A 22,130-nucleotide genomic window follows, 5' to 3' on the forward strand; every position below is an offset into this window, starting at 1 on the left:
TGCAATTAACAACAATTAATATTGTCCTCATATTTTATTTAAATGAAGACTCAATATTTGACTTTATCAAATAATTCTGGACATGGATTTAGTAATACTTTAATAATTCACATAAGACAATCCTATTCTTTGTCAGTATTATTTAAAACCCCAAATCTATGCCAGTTGCTTGAAATATATTTCAGAGTGAAAGGCCTGCTATAGAAACCAGGAAGAATCAATACTGAAAGAGTCCAGAGAGCACAGTCCTGCTTTTATCAGATGTGTGAGGAAAGCATGTAGGCTAAGGCTAATTTTGCTCTAGTAATTCTTGAGACATGCAGGTAAAATGCTTATCGGGGCAGCCACTATGATACCACTGAACTAAAAGATGTTTTCTATAAGCATTTAAGGTACATTTTACTGGATTTAAAATAAAATTGCTGTAATTTGAATAATTTATCCCAAAATGCTCATTTAATATAGATATTTTTTTAGGAATAGCAATTTAGGTTTACAATAAATGCCCCAACTGTTTGCGAAAAGGAGTCTATGAACAATTAATGGGGTTCTTACCAGAGCAATACATTTCACTTCAATAGTGTTTAAGGGTGGTCCAGGAGCACTATGGATTTCAAGATAATACCAGATTTGTAAACTGCTAATAGCATCATCTGAAAAAAGAAAAAAAAACATAGCACATCTTAATTTAGGTTTCAGAAAACCATATTTAACATAAAAATTTGAGAAACATGAATTAGATATCATTTTCACACTCTTTCTGATGGACTCATTTGTCAAGAGAGCTGTGAGGAAGGTGAAAAGCTGATTTCATCACAGTTTGTGAGCAATAAGAGAAGCCCCAGCCTGCACGGCCATGAGAATGGGCTGTGAAAGCTCCCTGCCTCATGCCTGCCCCATAACTCACTAAGTTCCCCACAAAAATAAGAGTGTTTTACTTTTAAGGATTAATATTTCAAAAGAAATAACTAATCTTTCCCCCTTAATTCCCAAAGTATTCACATATTATACGTAGAAATACCTAACTATGGTATTACAATATACAAGGCTACATTTCTAGTACCATAAAAATTTAGCCTAAGGAAAAAATCAGAAATAGTTTATGAAATTTCTGGTTTTTTGGGAGTGTGAAAGAGGATCCTAGCAATTTAGCCCAAAAAAAGCTGAAATGGGGTATGGACTGTTAAAAAAAAAAAAAGAAGGAGGAGGAAAAAAAGGAGAAGGTGGGGAGGGGGGAAAGAAAAAGAAGAAGAAAGAAAGAACAGGCCCAAGGTGGAGCCACTTGCCTCTGGGACAGTAAACCAAGACTTAACTGCAGTTTCAACCTCTCCCAGGAATGGACTTTTTGCAATTTCCTGGTCAGCTCTAGTGAGGTAAACTTGCCTGAAACAATCCTTTCTTTTGTCCTGCTAATAACCTCCTTGTCCATACCCCACCCCTTCCACCAGCGTTTCTATAAAATCTGGGAGTAGCTTTCTATTTGCTAGATGGGATGCCGCCTGATTAATGAATTGATGAATCAGGCCAATTAGATCTTCATATTTACTCAGCTGAATTTTGTTTTTTAACAGGACTAAGCGGTGAGAAAGTAATGTTTACATCTGGGTTTTCCAACTCTTTTTTTTTTTTTTAAAAAACAGGCCTTTCTGCTGCCGGTGATGTCCAAAATCACACCCTTAAATCCTGAAATCAGAACCCTGGTCAACCATAAAAGCCCTGTGTAGCAGGGTTTGTACTGGCATCAAACCCACATGTTTTCTATTTGTTCTCATCTGCTCAGCTTCTCACTTTGATATTCTTTATTCTCCAATGTTGAGCTAGATTACAGTTTAAGATGACCTTCAGTTTCAGTTAATTGTTTGCATATCATATCAGTATTGTCAAGTTTTAAAGATTCCAAGAACTGCAGTGTTTGATTAACTTACTTAGGTAAATCACTAAGCCTCTCTGGGCCTTAATTTCCTTATCTATGAAATAAGGGGCCCAGACCAGTGCAGTTCTCAGACTCTCTCTTCTGAAAAAGTGTTTTGTTTTGCACTGCATTGAAATGCATTGCATTGTATTATGTTGAATTGTTGAATTACATTGAATATATTGAATTGTATTGCATGGCTCAAATAATTGGCTCAGTAAGTCCAAAATCTGCAGGTTAGTCCAGCAGGTTGGAGACCCAGGGAAGAGTTGGAGTTCAAGTCCAAAGGCAGTCTACAGGTAGAATTCCTTTTTGCTCTGCAGATGTCAGTCTTTGTTCTATTAAGACCTTCAACTGGTTAGGTAAGACCCACGCACATTATGGAGGGCAACCTTCTTTGAACGTCTAAAGATTTAAATGTAATTCTCATACAAAATCACCTTTACAAAAACATCCAGAATAATGTTTAACCTAATATCTGGGCACCATGACCCACCCAAGGTGACACATAAAATTAACAATCACGGGGACAAGAACACCTCCTACTTGTAATTGCTGTGTCTATCACATAAGGTAGTATTGTGATGAAGCTAATTTAATTCCTACAGAGCTGAAAACATACAATGAATATGAATTTATTGGTGAGAGTGGGATTAGTGATAATTTATTAATGAGATGAACAACAAAAATAATAATTATTAAACTTTGCTTAACTACAAGCTTTAAACATATTAAAACTTTTTTTCTAATTCTAAAATTAGGAGTATTCACTATAGCAATTTAAGAAATTACTGAAAAACTTTAAAAACTAAAAATTAGTCACCATCTCATGACCAAGAGTACTTATTTTTTTGTATAAAATTTCAAGTGTAATATATCAATAAAGACATAGATATATAGACATATACATATATAAATACACTGGGATATATACATATATAATTAATAGATCCATATATATGTGTGCATTTGTATATACACATTTCTATCATTCAGAGAATATTCATTATTAAATTTAAGTTCATTACTAGTCATTAGGGAAATGCAAGTTAAAACCACAATGAGATATCATACTTGTTAGAATGGCCATGATCAAAGAGACAAGAGATAACAAACGCTGGCTTGGATGTGGAGAAAAGGGAACCCTTGTGCACTGTTGGTGGGACTGTAAATTCATATGGCCACTATACAAAACAGTCTGGAGGATCCTCATAAAATTAAAAATAGAACTACCATACGATCCAGCAATCTCACTTCTGGGAATATATCCAAAGGAAGTGAAAACACTAACTGGAAAAGATATCTGTATCTTCCTGTTCAAAGCAGCATTATTTACAATAGCCAAAACATGGGAACAACCTAAGTGTTATCAACGAATGAATGGATAAAGACGTTATAGTATATTCAATGGAATCTTATTCAGCCATTAAAAAACAAGGAAATCCTACCATGTGTGACAACGTGGATGGACTATGAAGGCATTATGCTAAGTGAAATAAGTCAGAGAAGAAAAAATACTGTATGATCTCATTTATATGTATAGTCTAAAATAAACAAACAAAACAATAACAAAAAACCCAAACTCATAGAAAAAGAGATCAGACGTGTGGTTACCAGAGGCAGAGGGTAGGGGTAGGGGGAAATGAAGGAAGGTGGTCTAAAGGTATAAACTTGCAGTTATAAGATAAATAAGTACTAGGGATGTAATGTACAGCATGATGACTATAGTTAACACTGCTGTATGATACATAGGAAAGTTAAGAGAGTAAATTCTAAGAGTTCTCTTCATAAGTAGAAAATTGTTTTTTCTTTTTTCTTTCTTTTCTTCTTATTGTATCTATATCAGAAGATGGATGTTAGCGGAACCCATTATGGTAAGCATTTCACAATATGTGTAAATCAAACCATCAAGCTGTACACCTTAAACTTATACAGTGATGTATGACAATTATTTTTCAATAAAAATGGAAAAAAAATTATGGGCAGGTAATACTTATTCAAAAACATTTTAAATCGAGACTTCCCTGGTGTCGCAGTGGTTTAGAATCCGCCTGCCAATGCAGGGGACACAGGTCGAGCTCTGGCCTGGGAAGATCCTACATGCTGCGGAGCAACTAAGCCCGTGCGCCACAACTACTGAGCCTGTGCTCTAGAGACCGCGAGCCACAACTACTGAGCCCATGTGCCACAGCTACTGAAGCCTGTGTGCCTAGAGCCCGTGCTCCGCAACAAGAGAAGCCACCACAATGAGAAGCCCGTGCACCACAACCAAGAGTAGCCCCGCCTCGCCGCAACTAGAGAAAGCCTGCGTGCAACAACAAAGACCCAACGCAGCCAAGAAAAAAAAATTAATCAAATTTAAAAATTAAGTTTCAATTATTCAACATAATAAATAATATAAAAAATTCTTATATTAAAATATTTGTGCATATCACTGATCATTTTATTTAAAAAAATCTAAGCTGTGTGATGACAGGTTGCAAGATAGATTAAGAGCTAGGAAAAATGTATCTACAGGTATCCGCAGTTCTTCAGACAGGCCTTCCCATATTCCTACTCAAACAGAATTAACCCTTCCATTCCCTGTAATACTTTGGTCTTTTTCTTACTGATTGCTCAGTAGTACATTTCTTTTCAATTAGGGAAATTTCAGTTATGCAAAATGAGTAAGTTCTGTAGATCTAATGTACAGCAAGGTAATTATAGTTAATAGGGTGGTAGTGTATACTTGAAATTTGCTTAGAAGGTAGATCTTGTGTGTGTGTGTGTGTGTGTGTGTGTGTGTGTGTGTGTGTGTGTGTGTCTATACAGGCTTATTAACTGTGACACATGTACCACTTTGCTGGGGGATATTAACGATGGGGGAGACAATCCATGTGTTAGGGCAGGATGTATATGGGAAAACTCTGAACCTTCCTCTCAGTTTTGCTGTGGACCTAAAACTGCTCTAAAAATTAAATATTTTTAAATATGCCATTGGGATTGTGATAGGTCATTACATTGAATATAGATCACTTTGGATAGCAGAGACATTTTAACAATATTCAGTTAGAAGGTAGATCGTTAAGTGTCTTTACCTTCTTCCATGAAAAAGTGGTAACTATGTGAGATGATAATATGTTAATTAGGTTGATTGTGGTGATTATTTCACAATGTATACGTATATCTAATCAAGCTGTCCACCTGAAATATGTACAATTTTTAATACTCAGTTGTACTTCAGTAACGCTGGGAGAGAAAGAAATGAAAACAACTAAATAAGAATTTTCTAATCTTCCAAATAGGGAAATATGAAAAATAATGGTAACACCCAGCTTTAATGAGGGTCAGGTTGAAAGAGATAATATTATACATTATAATGGAAATTTGAAGAGCGCTTTAACATGTTTAAAATGTTTAAGAATTGCTTATCCCCTTCGAGCCAATGATTTCATTCTAAGAAATTTGTTGGAATAAAATAATCGATGATATGCACAAACATTTTAATATAAGAATGTTTCTTATATGATTTATTATGTTGAATAATTGAAACTTAATTTTAAAAAATTTTAACAGCCCACACAGTCACAAGTAGATATAATTCCTAACATGACTCCCCCAACCTCCCCTGCAAAGAACACTTTAATCAGTAGTCTTTGAGAAGCACTTTCCCCTGCCTCTCGTGCCTTCCCCTTGTGTGCCCCTTAGATAAGATCCCCAAGATACAAACAAGATACAAAGAAAACTTGTTATTTTTTGGAATCAATTCTCACTTCCTGTCTTCTCTCTCAAGAGAGTCATCTAATGCTAGTCTCTGAAATGTTTTCCACCTTTCATGGTATTTCTCTCTCCCCATCACCACCCTAAAAGACATTCTCCTCTTCACTTCAAACCCAGTTAGCTGTTGCAGTGGCCTAGCTTTTGCTCCAACTGCTCTTCCCTTCCCAAACTATTTTGAATAGTGCCTAAATATCACTCTTAATTCACGTATTCTGTGATGGTACATTTTATGTGTCAACTTGGCTGGACTATGGTGTCCAGTTGTTTGATTACACACCAATCTAAATGTTGCTGGAAAGGTATTATTTTTAAAAAATATGTGAATACTTTAATTGGTAGACTTTGAGTAAAGCAGAATACTCTGCTTAATGTGAATGGGCCAACTCCAGTCAGTTGGAGGCCCTAAGAGCAAAGACTGAAGTGACCTGAAGGAGAAGCAATTCTTAGCCAAGTGTGAAACATGGAAACCCTGCTTGAGCTTGTAGCCTGCCCAGTCTGCCCTGGGGAATCTGGACTCATGACTGCAACAGCAACTCTTACCTAACTGTCTACCCTGCTCGCTTGCCCTACAGATTTTGGACTTGCCAGTCTCCATAGTTATGTTAGCCAATTCCTTAAAATGTCTCTCTATAGATATAGGTTATTGTATTATATTGTACTATATTATATTGTATTGCATTATATTGTGTTGTATTACATTATGTTATATTGTTATATTATATTATATTATATTATATTATATTATATTATATTATATTATATTATAGTGGTATCTGTTTCTCTGAAGAATCCTGATTAAACAGAAATTCATTCAATAAAGATTTCTTCTTTGGTACACCTCTGTTTCTAGAACTTTGCCCCTGTTGACCCACTCTTCCCTATTGCCCTCTTCCATCCCTGCTACTCACCCGTAAGAGAACTCATTTACCCACTCTCTAAGAAATCTGCCCTATCTATTCCAACTCTCCATACTCTCATTTTCCTTTGAATTTCTACTGAAACGATATGATGTTTAACAACATTCAAATAAAACTTTATAATAAGGGAAAGGGAAATAATAGCATTTGCTTTCTTTTGCATATGAGGGAGATTGCTATCATCTCCTATATTTAGAAAAGGAGAACACATTACATTGTTAAAATAATATACTTATTAACATTTTATTAGAAATTGACTGAAATTTTTTGTTTAGTAACAGAAATATTTGTAAAGTTTTTCACTTATGAAAGATTAGGCAGCCTTCAAGCTGAAGTATTATAATCTACTAATTTTAATAGCAGTACAAATCCAGAAAGTAAACTAAATCAAGTTAATCCTGAAATAATACAATTCTTACAGATGATATATGAAATACACATTTGTATACGTATTATGAAAGTAAAGTATCTATTCATTTATAAGTAAATGATGAGGGTTTATAAAAATTGATCATGAAACTCTCCATAATAATAAATTTACCTGGTTTTTCCTCATCAAACTTGTCAGATGGTTCCAATAATGACTTCTCAAAGGAGGGTATTAGATCTCTATCTTTATCTTCATTTGAGTCTTCCTGAGAATCACCATTTTTCCTGCTTTTAACGGAAAACGAAATTGTACCTACAACACATAGGCGCAAGATGTCAGATTAACCAGTGTTTCGTTTTCTAAACTAACAATTAAACAGAACAACTTAATGGAAAGTTCAAGGAAATATTTTTAAATGTCCATTAAAATGGTAATTTTTAAACTGCTTTCTCATAGTAATTAAGAAAATGCAGCAAATAATAGAACTGTAACAGCTTTCAGAAAACGTACTGGTCTTGGGTGAGTATTCTTACATATTTTCTTAAGTCATTTTTAACACTCATTTATTACCTCATTAAAATACTTTGTTTAATACAATATTCTAAGCATGAACTTTCCTTTAAACATTTAATATGTAAAATGCTAAATTCTGTTACAAAAAACTGTTAGTGTCAAAAATTGGCACTCTTTATCTGGAATTTTTGTTATACTAAAATTGACTTATAAAAGATTGGTATTAACTCTTAAATTGAAGCTAACATACATATGGAAATAATTCAGAAATTGGCCCTGATATCTCAATAACAGCTTGCTATATTCACAGTCTTACTATCCATGTTTAGAGGATGGTTCAAATCTTCTTTCCCCTTCAATTTCCAATACTTCCTTCTCCCTCCTCATTCCTAGCTGATTATCTTGTTTCTATTTCACTAAGAAACTGGACACTTCCAAGAAAGAATTCCTTCACAGTCCCACCACCACATTGAACAATCCTTCCACAATGGTGACCTCATCCTCTGGCTTTCCTCTTGTAAGAATGATTGATACACTTTTACCTGGGACCAGCCCTTGGACCTGTGCACTGGATCCCATCTACTCTAGTCTACGCAAGGATCTGGCTACTGTAACATTCCCCACTCCCTTCTGCATCTTCAATTCTCCCTCTGAAACATGGTGTAATAACACCCAACTTCCAAAAAGCCTTCTCTCCATCGAATGTGTATGTGTAAATCTATGTATTTTTATATGTTTTTGTGTACACACACACACACACACGCACACACTGCGTAATACCATGTTAGGCTTAGTACCAACATCAGGATGAAATACCCAACATAAATCACAAAAATGATTCAAGGCATAAAATAAATACATTAAAAAAAACTCAAAGTGGTATCTTGGCACCAATCTAAGCAGGTTTAATCAATGACTTTCAAATTGTCAAAGAATAAAATATTGTCATGATATTTAAATTTTTAGAGATAATTAAAGATAAAGACAAATAGGAGATAAAGTTACAGTTCAGTTTTTTTTCGTTTTTAAAGATTTTTTTGATGTGGACCGTTCTTAAAGTCTTTATTGAATTTGTTACAATATTGCTTCTGTTTTATGTTTCGGTGTTTTGGCCACGAGGCATGTGGGATTTTAGCTTCCCGACCAGGAATTGAACCCTCACCCCCTGCATTGGAAGGCAAGGTCTTAACCACTGGACTGCCAGAGAAGTCCCACAGTTCAATGTTTAAAGCTAAAATAACACATACCAAAATTTAATAGAGATAACACATAGGAATATAGATTCAAAAATCTTATCCCCCCCAAAAAAGCCCAGGAATTAAAAGAAAAAAATGTATCGCTCTTTCAAATTGATAACTTTTAACACTTTTGATAACATTAATTTTTGATGAGACTGCTCAGTAACAACCCCCATCTCAGATACTGCTGGTAAGAGTAAAAATTGGTACTACATATTTTGGGGGGTAATTTTTCAACATCCACCAAGTTGTTGCACATCTCCTTTGACATGTCAGTTCTGTTTTTTTATGCTATAAATACCTTATATCTGAAATCTTACCCCATAGGTAAACTAGCAGAGTTATTTACAAAGATGCTGTTGCAATATTATCGGTAATTACAAAATAAAAAAAAAAAGAGGAACTTGATTTCCACCTATGCATGACTAGTTACATGAATTCAGATAAACATTTATTTGGATTATTGTTCATCTAGTCAAAAGAAAAACCTATGAAAACCGCACTGAAAATACATCCATGATAATTTGAGTGAAAGTAGCCACTTACAGAGTTTTATGTCTCATATGGCCCATTGTGTGTGTGGGGGACTGTGTGTGTGTGTATTTTTGTGTGTGTGTGTTTAAAAGATATATACAAATATGAGTTGGCATTTGGACAGAAATTTCTTTTCTCACAGTTCTGGAGGCTAGATGTTTGAAATCCAGGTGCCAGCAGAGTTGGTTCCTTCTGGAAATTCTGAGGGAGATCTGTTCCATGCCCCTCTCCTAGTTTCTGCTGTTTGCCAGCAATCCTTGGCATTCCTTGGCTTGTAGACGTATCACTCCAGTCTCTTCCTTCACCTTTGCATGGTGTTTTCTCCCATATCTATCCATGTCTATTTTCCTCTTCTTATAAGGACAACAGTCATATTGGTTCAGGGCCCACCCTAATTCAGCATGACCTCATCTTAATTTGATTATATCTGCAAAGACCCTATTCTAAATAGGATCACTTTAACAGATATCAGTGGTTAAGAAACTAGGTCCCTGGGCAGGCAGAACTGCTCCCAGACTGCAGCTGTGAGGGGCTGGAGCCGGATTATAGGAATGCTTCCAGATGTACAGACAGAACATAGTCAGTGGGCCTACCTCTGGGGCATGGACAAGCTTGTCTCACGGTAGGAGTGTTCCCAGACCATGGCTGAGAGTAGCTGGAGCTACGTTACAGGGTCATTTCAGGATCTGCAGTTGGAACAAAGTTGGAGGGCCTGTCACAGGGGCGCAGACAGGTGTGTCTTCCACCTGGTCCCCAAATGGGTAGAAATCATGGCTAAGAGGGGCTGAAGCTGGGTCATGGGCCACTTCAGGGTCCACACATGGGACTGAATTCAGCAGATAGTGCTGATGGCAGGCCCAAAGTCAAATGGGACTGTAACAGTCCACGGGGCTGTTTCCTGGTTGTAGCCAGGACCACAGTTGGCAAGTCCGTCATCTGAGCATGAGCCTGCCTTTTCAAAATGGCCCTCCTCGGTTTTGGACTCCACCAAGGTTTCATGGACTCCTACCTGGATCGCAAAGCTCCCACAATGGCACTTTTGTCCTTGGATGGCTTCCAAATGCCTGTGCTGAAGAGGGATACAATTGGTAGATCTTCTACTCTGCCATCTTGCTGATGTCACTACTATCTTATCATTTTCAATTCCTTTATTTTGAAATATGACAGTCACTTAAGTTACAGGTTAAATTTCAGGTCCTACTATAAACATGGCTTTCTTAGTTTACATAGGAGCTTGGTATATGCTCACAAACACATTGTGGAAAGACAGGGTATCTAGTGGAAAGAACACAGGCTTCTGACAGAATGAGGATTCAAATTCTTGTTCTCCTACAGCTAACTTAGCCTTGAACATGTTACTTATCTCATTTTTAAAATGGTGCTAGTAGTTTTGAGGATTAAATGACTGTAGTTCATGCTTATGTAGGACTTACTGTATGTCAGGCATTGTTCTAGGGATTTACAAAAATTGACAAATTTTTCCAAAACATACCTATGAAATTAGTCCTATTATTATCCTCATTCTAAAGAAACGCAACTGTGACACAAGAAAGTTCAGTAGCTTGCTCAAGGTCAATCAACTTGTAATAATACAGCTGGAATTTGAACATGAGCATTGTGATTTAAAGTCCATACTCTTTGTTGAATTAATATATTTTATTTTTCAAACAGTTTTAGGTTTACAAAAAAATGAGTGTAAAGTACAGAGAGTTCCCATATACCTCCTTTAGTTTCCCCTATTATAAACATCCTGCATTAGGTGGTACATTACTTATAAGTGATGAGTCAATAACAATACATCATTATTAACTTAAGTCCATAGCTTACATTCTGGTTCACTCTTTGTGTTATGCATCCTATGGCTTTGACAAATGTAAAACTTCATCTATCTACCATTACGGTATCATGGAGAATAGTTTCATATCCCCCAAAATCCCCTGTACCCCACTCATTCATCCCTCCCTCCCAACCTCCCCAAAGGACTGGCAACCACTGATCTTTTTCAGAATGTTGTATAGATGGCCTTTTCGGATTGGCTTCTTTCACTAAGCAACATGCATTTAAGCTTCCTCCTGTCTTTTTGTCATTTATTTTTATCACTGAAAAATATCCAATTGTATGGATATACCACTATTTACCCATTCACCTACTGTAGGACATCATGGTTGCCTCCACATTTTGGCAATCATGAATAAAACTGTTATAAACATTCATGTGTAGATTTCTGTGTGGACATAAATTTTCAACTCATATGGGTAAATACCAAATGGGCTTGTGATTTCTGGATCATGTTATGAATATGTTTAGTTTTGTAACATACTGCCAAAATGTCTTCTAAAGCACCTGTACCATTGTACCATTTTGTATTCTCACCATTAATGAATGAGAGTTCCAATTTTTCTACATCTTTGTCAGTATTTGGTATTGTCAGGGCTTCTGAATTTAGCCATCCTAATACGTATGTAGTGTTATCTCATTGTTGTTTTAATTTGCAGTTCCCTAAAGATATATGATGTTGAACATCTTTTTGTATGCTTATTTGCTATCAGAATATTTTTTTTGGTGAGGTATCTCTCCAGATCTTTTGCCAATTTTTAAAGTTGAGTTATTTTACTGTTGTTGATCTTTAGTACTTTAAAATATATTTTGGATACCATTCATTTATTAGATATCCAAAAAGTTTACAAGAGACAAATAAGGATACTATATATTAATAAAAGATTCAATTAACTAAAAAATCAAAAAACAAACAAACAAACCTGAGCTTATATATAGATACAGAGAACAGACTGGTGGTTGCCAGAGGCAGGGGGTGGGGGTGGGATAAGTGAAATGGGTGAAGGGGGTCAAAAGGTACAAACTTCCAGTTAAAAAATAGGTCATGGGGATGTAATGTACAGTATGATGACTACAGTTAATAATACTGTATTGCATACTTGAAAGTTCCTAAGAGAATAGATCTTAAAAGTTCTCATTACAAGAAAAAAAAATGTAATTATGTGTAGTGATGAATGTTAACTAGACTTATCGTGGTGATTTTACAATATAAACAATTATCAAATCAAAAAAAAGATTCAATTCAGCAAGAATATATAAAAATTATACACCTATACACACCTAAAAACAGAGGTCCAAAATATATGAAGCAAAAAACGACAAAACTGGAAGGAGAAATAGACAATCCTACAATAATAGCTGGAGACCTCAATACCCCACTTTCATTAATGGACAGAACAATCAGACAGAAGACAAATATGGAAATAGAGGAGGTGAACAATACTGTAACATGACTAGACCTAACTGACTTACAAAGAACATTCCACAAAACAACAGCAGAGTACACGTTCTTCTCAAATGACCAGAGAACAATGTCTAGGAGAGATCGCATGTGAGGCCACAAAGCAAATCTTAATAAATTTTAAAATACTGAAATTGTACAAAGCATTTTTTTCTCATTACAATGGAAAGAAATTATAAATCAATAACAGAAGAATGAAATTTATGAATTTGGAAATTAACATACTCTTAAACAACCAATATTTCAAAGAAGAAATCACAATGAAAATTAGAAAATATCTTGAGACAACTGAAAATGAAAACACAGTATACAAAATTTAAGGGATGCAGTAAGAGCAGTGCTAAGAGGGCAATTTATAGCAATGAATGAATTTGTTAAAAGAAAAGAACAACCTCAAATCAACAACCTAAATGTACATTATACGAACTAGTAGAGTTCATAGAAGAGCAAATTAAACCCAAAACTAGCAGAAGGAAGGAAATAATAAAGATTAGCATGGAGGTAAATGATATAGAGAATAGAAAAACAATAGAGAAAACCAAAAAAACCAAAAGTTGGATCTTTAAAAAGATCAACATAAGTGGTAGACCATTAGCTAGAGTGACTAGGAAAAAAGGAGAGGAGACTCAAATTAAAGTAAGACATTATTATTGTTTTTACCAAAATAAAAAGCAGTATATATATGTAAAGAGAATATTATAAACAATTATGTGCCAAAAATTGGATAACTTAGACGAAATGGACAATTTCCTAAAAACACACAATATACTAAAACTGACTCACGAATAATAGAAAACTTCAATAGACATAAAATTAGTATGAGGATTAAATCAGTAATCAAAACCCTCCCTACAAAGAAAAGCCCAGCACGAGATGGCTTCACTGTTTAATTCTACCAAATATTTAAAGAAGAATTTATAAGATTTTTTCTCAAACACTTGCAAATTATTGAAGAGGAGGGAAAACTTCCTAACTCATTCTAGGAGGCCAGCATTGCCATGATACAAAAGCCAGACAAAGACAGTGTAAGAAAACTAAAATCCAATATCCCTGGTGAACACTGATGCAAAATTTTTCAATAAAATACTAGAAAATTGGATTCAGCAGCATATCAAAAGCATTACATACCATAATCAAATGAGACTCATTTCACGAATGAATGAATGAAGGGTAAATTTCTGTACACTAGCAATGAACAATTAGAAAACTAAGGAAACAATTCAGTTAAATAAAACCATTATTTGGATAACCTTATATGTGTTAATACGTGTGCACTGAATAATAAGGAAACCTAATCAATATTTCAAATACTATGAAATATTCTCAAGAATTAAAAGTACACTTTCTCCATTCTTTCTCATTTCAGTTCATTTATATACCCCGCATATTTTTCTTCCTCCAACACACCCATTTAAACATTTTTGCATTTTTATTATCCCATAGCAAATAGAAATTGGACAATCACTTGTAAAACAACCCAAAAGCCCTATATAAGACCATATATTGTTTTATTTCCCCTTCATTAGGGGACCAAAAGGCAAGGTGGAAAAACAAAATTATGTACTGATAAAAAACAGAGATAAAGAAACCCAGTGCTGTGGCCACAATTGCCATAAATAGAGCTCTTGTCTCCCACTCTTTCTAAATGCTTAATTTTTAACGATAAAATGTACAGCAGTTTAGCACCCAATGGTAGTCCTAAAGGCTCCATTTTTCTGTGTGTGTGGAATTATACTGTTTGTTCTTTCTATAATACATTTTGGCATGAGTATATCAAGACACTAAAGACAACAGGAAAGGATTATAAAGGATTATTAAAATCTATAGGATTCAGATTTCTGTTGTAGAGAATGGTTGATTACATTTTAATTTTAACAAGAACCTATGCTTTCATTTCTGGGGCAAGCAATGATAGTCTAGATTGCAATTAAAACTGCATGCTTCTTCCTGATCCGTAGAAGAAAAAACTGATAAACTGCATTTCATTAAAATTAAAAACTTCTATAATTATTTCATAATGTATACGTATATCAAATCATCACATTGTGCATCTTAAATATATACAATTTTTGTCAATTATACCTCAATGAAGCTGTAAAAAATAAAAACTTCTGCTATTTAATAGACACTGTTAATCAAATTAAGAGGAAAACTACATATGGGAGAAAAACTTATAAAGCACATATCTGATAAAGGGAATATATCCAGAATATATTTTTAAAAACTTCTAAGATTTCAACAGTAAGAAAACAGACGACTCAATGCGGGGGCTGGGCAAAAGACATGAAAAAAAATTAAATTAAGAAGGCATATGGATGACAAACAAGCACAAGATGTTCAACGTTATTTATTATTCATTATGGAAATACAGATTAAAACCACACTATAATAGCACTACAACAAATTAAAATGGAAAAAATTGAAAGGACTAACCCTACTAAGTATGGTCAATGATGTAGAGAAAGTGGAACTTTCATACACTGCTGGTGGGAATGGAAAAAGGAACAATCTCTTTGAGAAACGGTCTAGCAGTTTCTTTAAACGTTATAAATTCAATAACCATGTTACCCAGCCATCCAACATATAAGTGATTTACCCAAGAGGAATGAAAGTATATGCCTATAGAAAGATGTATACATGAATGCTCATATCAGCTTTATTTGTAATTACCAAAAAATGCCAAAACCCAAATGTCCATCAATAGGTAAATAGATGAACAAAGTGTGGTATATCCATTCCATGGAGTATTACTCAGCAATAAAAGGAATAAACTATTGATAGATACACTGTGTGGATGGATCTCAAAAACACTATGATGCACAAAAGAAAACAACCAAAAAAAGGGTGTACAATGTGTTATTATATAATATATATATACACAATATATATAGTGTGTATATATACACATATATACAATATATAAAACACACATATACACAATACACAATATATTATTATATATTATAATTATATCATATATTTATAAATATTCATATTTATATATAATTTTATATAAATATATTATTTATAAATATTTATTATATATTTAGTATAATATATAAAATATTACAAATTGTGTGTATATATAGTATATATATGTATATAGTTATATATATAGTGTACGTGTGTATATATATCTGTGTGTGTGTGTGTGTGTGTGTGTGTGTGTATATATATATATATATAAAATGCTATAAGCTGCATATAAAGTGACAGAAAATAGATAAACGGTTGTCCAGGGCAATGGTGGCATTGGGCAGGAGAGGAGCAGAGGCAAAAAGATTAAAAATGGACACAAGTAAACTTCAGGGGGTAAAATATATTATTTGAATTGTGTCAATGGATTCATGGGTGTACACACGTTAAAACTTCTCAAATTGTACTTTGAATATGTACAACTTATTGTATATCAATTATACTGCAATAAAGGTGTTAAAAAAAATACAGTGTATTTCAGATATTACACCCACCACTTCTGAGCAGAATATTGACAGAAGTTGAGAACTGTCACCCCAAATTGGAAGTATTGTATAAGTAGGATGTGTTTAAGAGAAGTTCACAGCCACCAATGAGTATCTCTCCAGCACAAGGCAATGTCATGTGCAAGATAATTAATACAGGATAATTAATGAAGCCATCATATTAAATAGCCAGAAGACTTTTATCTATCCATCTATCTATCTATCTAAAATCTCTATCTATATCCCCTCTTGTTCCATAAAGCCATGCATGTTTTGTTGATATCAAATATAATTGTTTGCTCATTTGTCTGGATTCACTGCACTGTGAAGGTGGCTTCTTAAGCCTCCATGTAAAGCCCTCAGTTTTTTTTCATTTTATTTTCAACTTATTTCTATGATTAATTTCTGCATGAGATAAAAATGGATTTTAGCATTAAAAAGCATCCTTAGACCCCATCCACACAATAAAAACAGGAGTCACATTTTATAAAACTGCAGAATGTTAAGAGGGAAACGTTCACCAGTATTCACAAAACTTTTTGAAGTAGATCCACGTTAAGAAAAAATATTTAAATACAGATGGCCAAGAGGCACATGAAAAAATGCTCAACATCGATAATTATTAGAGAAATGCAAATCAAAACTATAATGAGGTACCATCTCACACCGGTTAGAATGGCTATCAATAAAAAGTCTACAAATAAGAAATGCTGGAGAGGGTGTGTAGAAAAGGGAACCTTCCTACACTGTTGATGAGAATGTAAATTGGTGCAGCCACTATGGAAAACAGTATGGATGTTCCTCAAAAAACTAAAAATAGAGTTGCTATACGATCCAGCAATCCCACTCCTGGGCATGTATCTGGACAAAAGTATAATTCAAAAAGATACATGCACCCTTATGTTCACAGCAGCATTATTCACGATAACCAAGACATGGAAACAACCTAAATGCCCACCAACAGACGAATGGATAAAGAAGATGTGGTACATATATACAATGGAATACTACTCAGCCATAAAAAAGAATGAAATAATGCCATTTGCAGCAACATGGATGGAGCTAGAGATGATCATACTAAGTGAAGTCAGAAAGAGAAAGACAAATACCATATCATATCACTTATATGTGGAATCTGAAATATGACACAAATGAACCTATCTCTGAAAAAGAAACACACTCACAGACATAGAGTACAGACTTGTGGTTGCCGGGGTGGGGAGTGGGGAGGAATGGAATGGGAGTCTGGGGTTAGCAGATGCAAGCACAGGGAACTAAAATCAATATCCTGTGTTAAACCAAAATGGAAAAGAATATTAAAAAAAAGAATGTATATATATGTATAACTGAATCACTTTGCTGTACAGCAGAAATTAACACAACATTGTAAATCAACTATACTTCAATAAAAAAAGAAAAAAATATTTAAAAGATAAAAAATAGTTTTAAAGTTTCAGAATTTCTGAATGTTTTTCTAACCCTTCTAATTCCAAGAGGTTATGTTTAATTCCTCACATATTGGAAAGCCTCTTTGAAGGATGCTTTGAATTTGAAATTTTTTTTAAAAAGTGTATGAATAAATTATTTACAATAAAGCCCTCTCTCTGAGATTCTTCAGTAAAAGTTTTACTTGAGAAAAGCCAATGACTTGGGGGCTTCCCTGGTGGCGCAGTGGTTAAGAATCCACCTGCCAATGCGGGGGACACGGGTTCGAGCCCTGGTCCAGGAAGATCCCACATGCCGTGGAGCAACTAAGCCTGTGCACCACAACTACTGAGCCTGCGCTCTAGAGTCCGTGAGCCACAACTACTGAAGCCCGCGCGCCTGGAGCCCATGCTCTGCAACAAGAGAAGCCACCGCAATGAGAAGCCCGAGCACCGCAACAAAGACTAGCCCCCGCTCGCCACAACTAGAGAAAGCCCCCACGCAGCAATGAAGACCCAATGCAGCCAAAAATTAAATAAATGATAAGTAAATTTAACAAAAAGCCAATGACTTGCCAAATCATATTTTCATTTCACTATAAATAACTCCTTACAAAATACACAAATTCTTTTGACTAGTAAAGCAGGATACATACACACACACACACACACACACACACACACAACATACACAAACACAGGAGGGGGGATAAGAGAGAGAGGTGGCGAAATGAGGGAGAAAGTTTTATTTTCTTAATAAATGATATATATGTGTGTGTGTGTATACATACATATACATATATATATATATATCACTCATTCAAAATTCAAATATGAAGCTTTTAACCAGAATATCATGGGTGGATTGGGAAGCCACTAGAGCCTTCTTCTGAAAGCAACTTAAATTCATATTCAATAGAGCATCTACGGCCTACCTTGCACTCCCAGGGAGAACTATATCTCTGACACATGACCCCACGGCAAACACTGGAATTGCAAGAGTGTCTTCCTTCAGTTTGACAGAATATATGCGGTTTTCAAATTTATGTTTTTCTTCAAGTTTTTAAATCTTCCTTGTTCTCATATTTTACTGCACTCCTATTATTGCACTACTAAGCAATTTTAAAAATATTTTAGAAATAATTTTATTTTTGAAATGTATTGCTTCTTCCATTTGACACTGACCGGATACCTGCTATTATATGCCAGGTGTTGGTCTGCAGGCCAATGCTAGTCTGGCACTCAAAGGACTGATCATCCCATGTAAAGGCAGAAAATGCAGGATTTGTTGTCACTCATTGATCTATTAACGTGCATGAATTTACCTCTAGCCAATCATCTGAGTAGACCTTGAGACTAGAGTTAATACTGATTTTGATTTTGGGGTCAGGGGCAGGAAAAACAAATCTAGTGTTCACAAGCCCCCCAGGGTAATACCATGCAGGTGGCTAGAGCTTTTACGAAACATCAGAGCAGAGGCTGTCTGGGAAAGCAGAGATGGTGAAAGCAAAGAGGAATTCCCAGAAGACGATGAGAGGATACAAACAAACCCAATTCATTCTCTCTGCAGTGCCTCAAGGCCCTGTTTTTTTTTTTTTTTGTAAACCATATTTTTCACCTAAAAGAGCATGAAAATGCTTTATGGCATTTAAAGCAGCCAACATTTGTTTTGAAAAACCAGTGGCATCTAATTGTTTTTTATGCTCCTATAACTGTGCACAGTCTACAACACCGGTGGGAACAGGTCAGCAAGATCCAAATTCAGTTTTAGCCAAGCTTTTGATAGCACTTTCTCTGGCATTTTCATTGAGACAAACTAGGAGAGAGTGGAGACAAAAGAAGCCCTAAATCCTTGCATATATCCATATCATGTTAGGGAATTTCAAAAAATGGGAGCTAGCATATTAAATAAGAGTGATAAACATTAGTTGAGCACCTACTAGATGAGTACTTTTCAATATATTCCCATTTTATGCCCATAACTACCCTGGGTTAAGGTTAAGGAAAGGTTAAGTACTATCTATATTTTACATGTAAGAAACCTGATAATCAGTGATGTTAAGTATACTACCAAGGTCGCCCAACCAGAGAATGATATAATTGGAGGTTGAAGTCACAAGTGACTTCAGAACGTGTTCCTTTGCAACACAATAGCAGTAAGATAAGAGCAAAGGAAAAGATGTTCAATTTTGCCATTGTGATGTGCTGGTTAGCATGAACATACTGCCCAAACTTTAAATGAAAAAATGCAAATTTAAATAGCACTACTTTTGCTCAGCATCACATTCTGAAAATACACATGACAAGCAGGCTTCTCATCACATACAATATTAGAAATCAAATTTTGAACTGAATTTCTATTTCAAAGATGGCAACTGGTAATACATATCTGTCTAGATAGTGGAGAGTAGCAGGACATCAGCTATAAAAACTATTCCTATCTTGTTTAAACATAGGCCTAACATAAGAACTTTGTTATGCTCACATTAAACATTCCATTTTGACATTAAGCAGAAGTTCATCAAAAAGAAATTTTAAAAAAGCTTTAGCAAAGCTGACTAAAAGCTTGTTTGCAATCATTTAGAGTAGGCTTTCTTGTGCCAATGTCATAATAGATCTCATTCTAGCATAAGGACTTCTGAAATGCAAATTTTCAGAAATAAATCTTAGCTCTAATTTACAGTTGTGTTGAAGTGAATGAATGCAATCACTTTTCAGCAAGTGAAAAAGCACTTTCGGCTGCTGCTGAAAAAATACAAGGTAACTGTGGGCTACATCAAAATCACCATTGTTACCAACTTTCTAGAGCTATCAGCTTGTCAAGGGGCACGGATATAAGAGAGAATTTAAGACTACTTTATCATGAATGTTCAGGGTAGAGACTAAATTTACTAACATGACTGGAAACCATTTTAAAACGTGGATTCTCAGCATTTAGTTTTCTACTGTAGAATAAACAGTTAAAGCGCGGTATTAACCTGTGTCCATGTAGTATCCTGAACAATTAAATACTTGACACTGTAAGTGAATGATTTATGAAAATATCCTTTAAAATTTTAAATATTTATTCTTAATTGAGATAAAATTGACATATAACATTATATTAGTTTTAGGTGTAAAAATACTCTTGTTTAATGTTTAGAGATCATTTTAGGCTACCATGCCATGATCAACATATTAAATTATTTCAGGCTGATTTTAGTTCATAAATTTAAATGACTCATAGTTCAATAAATAGTCCTCGTGGACTTCCACAACTCTGCAGACAAAGATAAGATATTCAACTACCCAAGTTTCCCACCCCACCCCCCCGTTTTTTTTTTTTTTGCGGTACATGGGCCTCTCACTGTTGTGGCCTGTCCCGTTGCGGAGCACAGGCTCCGGACGCGCAGGCTCAGCGGCCATGGCTCACGGGCCCAGCCGCTCCACGGCATGTGGGATCTTCCCGGACCGGGGCACGAACCCGTGTCCCCTGCATCGGCAGGCAGACTCTCAACCACTGCGCCAACAGGGAAGTCCCCCCCCGCTAACTTTTTTTTGGATCACAAATAAATGTCATTAAAAATTGGAAGGATTTCTAAAGACTTCCTCCCTGGAGATGAAAGTATGTTCCTCACAACTGGGGGATCATAAGGGATAATTATGAAGTCTTATGCTTAGGTTAGATAAATCAACTGCATTGGTTAACAGTAAGATAAAAGCTGTTTAAAGATATCTAGGGATCGCCATTTCCATAATATGTTGGAAGAGATGTTCAGAGAATCCTCTCTCAACCGACAAGTTTAAGTTAAACACACATACAAGCTAAGAAAGCAGAATCCACTGCACTGAGCCATCCCTGGAGATATCTGTTCTGGAGTATGAACTACTCTGTGGTATCCTGGAGTCTTGCCTTTCGGGGTCATAATTGGGAATCAGAAAACAAACCTGTCAAAGAGCCCAGGCTTGCATGGTTTGGGGTCCCGATTTCACATTATATTTTTGGACTACCAAACCCCAAATTAATTATTTAGCTTCATAACTCTTCATTTCTCTTCACAGAAAGGGGGCCCTAGTGGTATCCCCACAAGTTTAGACAGTCACCTGTTTGTTTTTATTAAAATCTGCTTTTTAAAGTTATATTATCACCCTGATATTCACAAGCTGGAGGGCACTGAGCTGATTACTGTGATTTCCTCATAAGAAACTCAGAACAGTTATGCCAGAGACATATGTGTTCCATGTAGATTACTGAAGAGCAAATGGAGCAAACTATTAGAAAAAATGATATGTAGGTTATATCCAATTGTATAACCTTAATTCTTACAAGTTCATTTTCTTAGTGCTATATTAGGAGTGAGTTGCTCTATGTTGTGAACATGCTTGTTTATAGACATCTCTAAATCATATTTGTGAATCATGTTATTGCAATCAAAATAAATTTAAAGATTATTGTTACTAAAGTATATGCTAACCGTTAATGCCTAATCATCTTCACTAAATATTGGCCTTGTACAAAAAATCAAGTTTCTACCTGAGACGAATGGAAATTTAGTTGCATATTTCACTACTACAAATAAGCCAAAGGCCATTACTACATTTCTATATTTTGTTACATACTAATCCTGTAATAATGGACAGTAATATTAGCTTTTTGCATTCTAATGACCAGAGAGGTCATTTTCTGGTTGTTAAGGAGAGAATCAGGCCATTACATTTTAATGC

At 35.0% G+C, this 22,130-nt stretch overlaps 1 protein-coding gene across 1 annotated transcript in view; it reads right to left on the reverse strand.

Moving 5' to 3' along the window:
- Positions 1 to 22,130, reverse strand: part of CFAP47 (cilia and flagella associated protein 47) — a 471,409-nt gene that overhangs the window by 116,034 nt on the left and 333,245 nt on the right. The window contains 2 exon segments of the mRNA XM_070044670.1: positions 556 to 653; positions 7,130 to 7,270. Of these exon segments, the coding sequence (XP_069900771.1) occupies positions 556 to 653; positions 7,130 to 7,270 (239 nt within the window).

Source organism: Globicephala melas, chromosome X, assembly GCF_963455315.2.
Source record: "Globicephala melas chromosome X, mGloMel1.2, whole genome shotgun sequence".
Classification (NCBI taxonomy): domain Eukaryota; kingdom Metazoa; phylum Chordata; class Mammalia; order Artiodactyla; family Delphinidae; genus Globicephala; species Globicephala melas.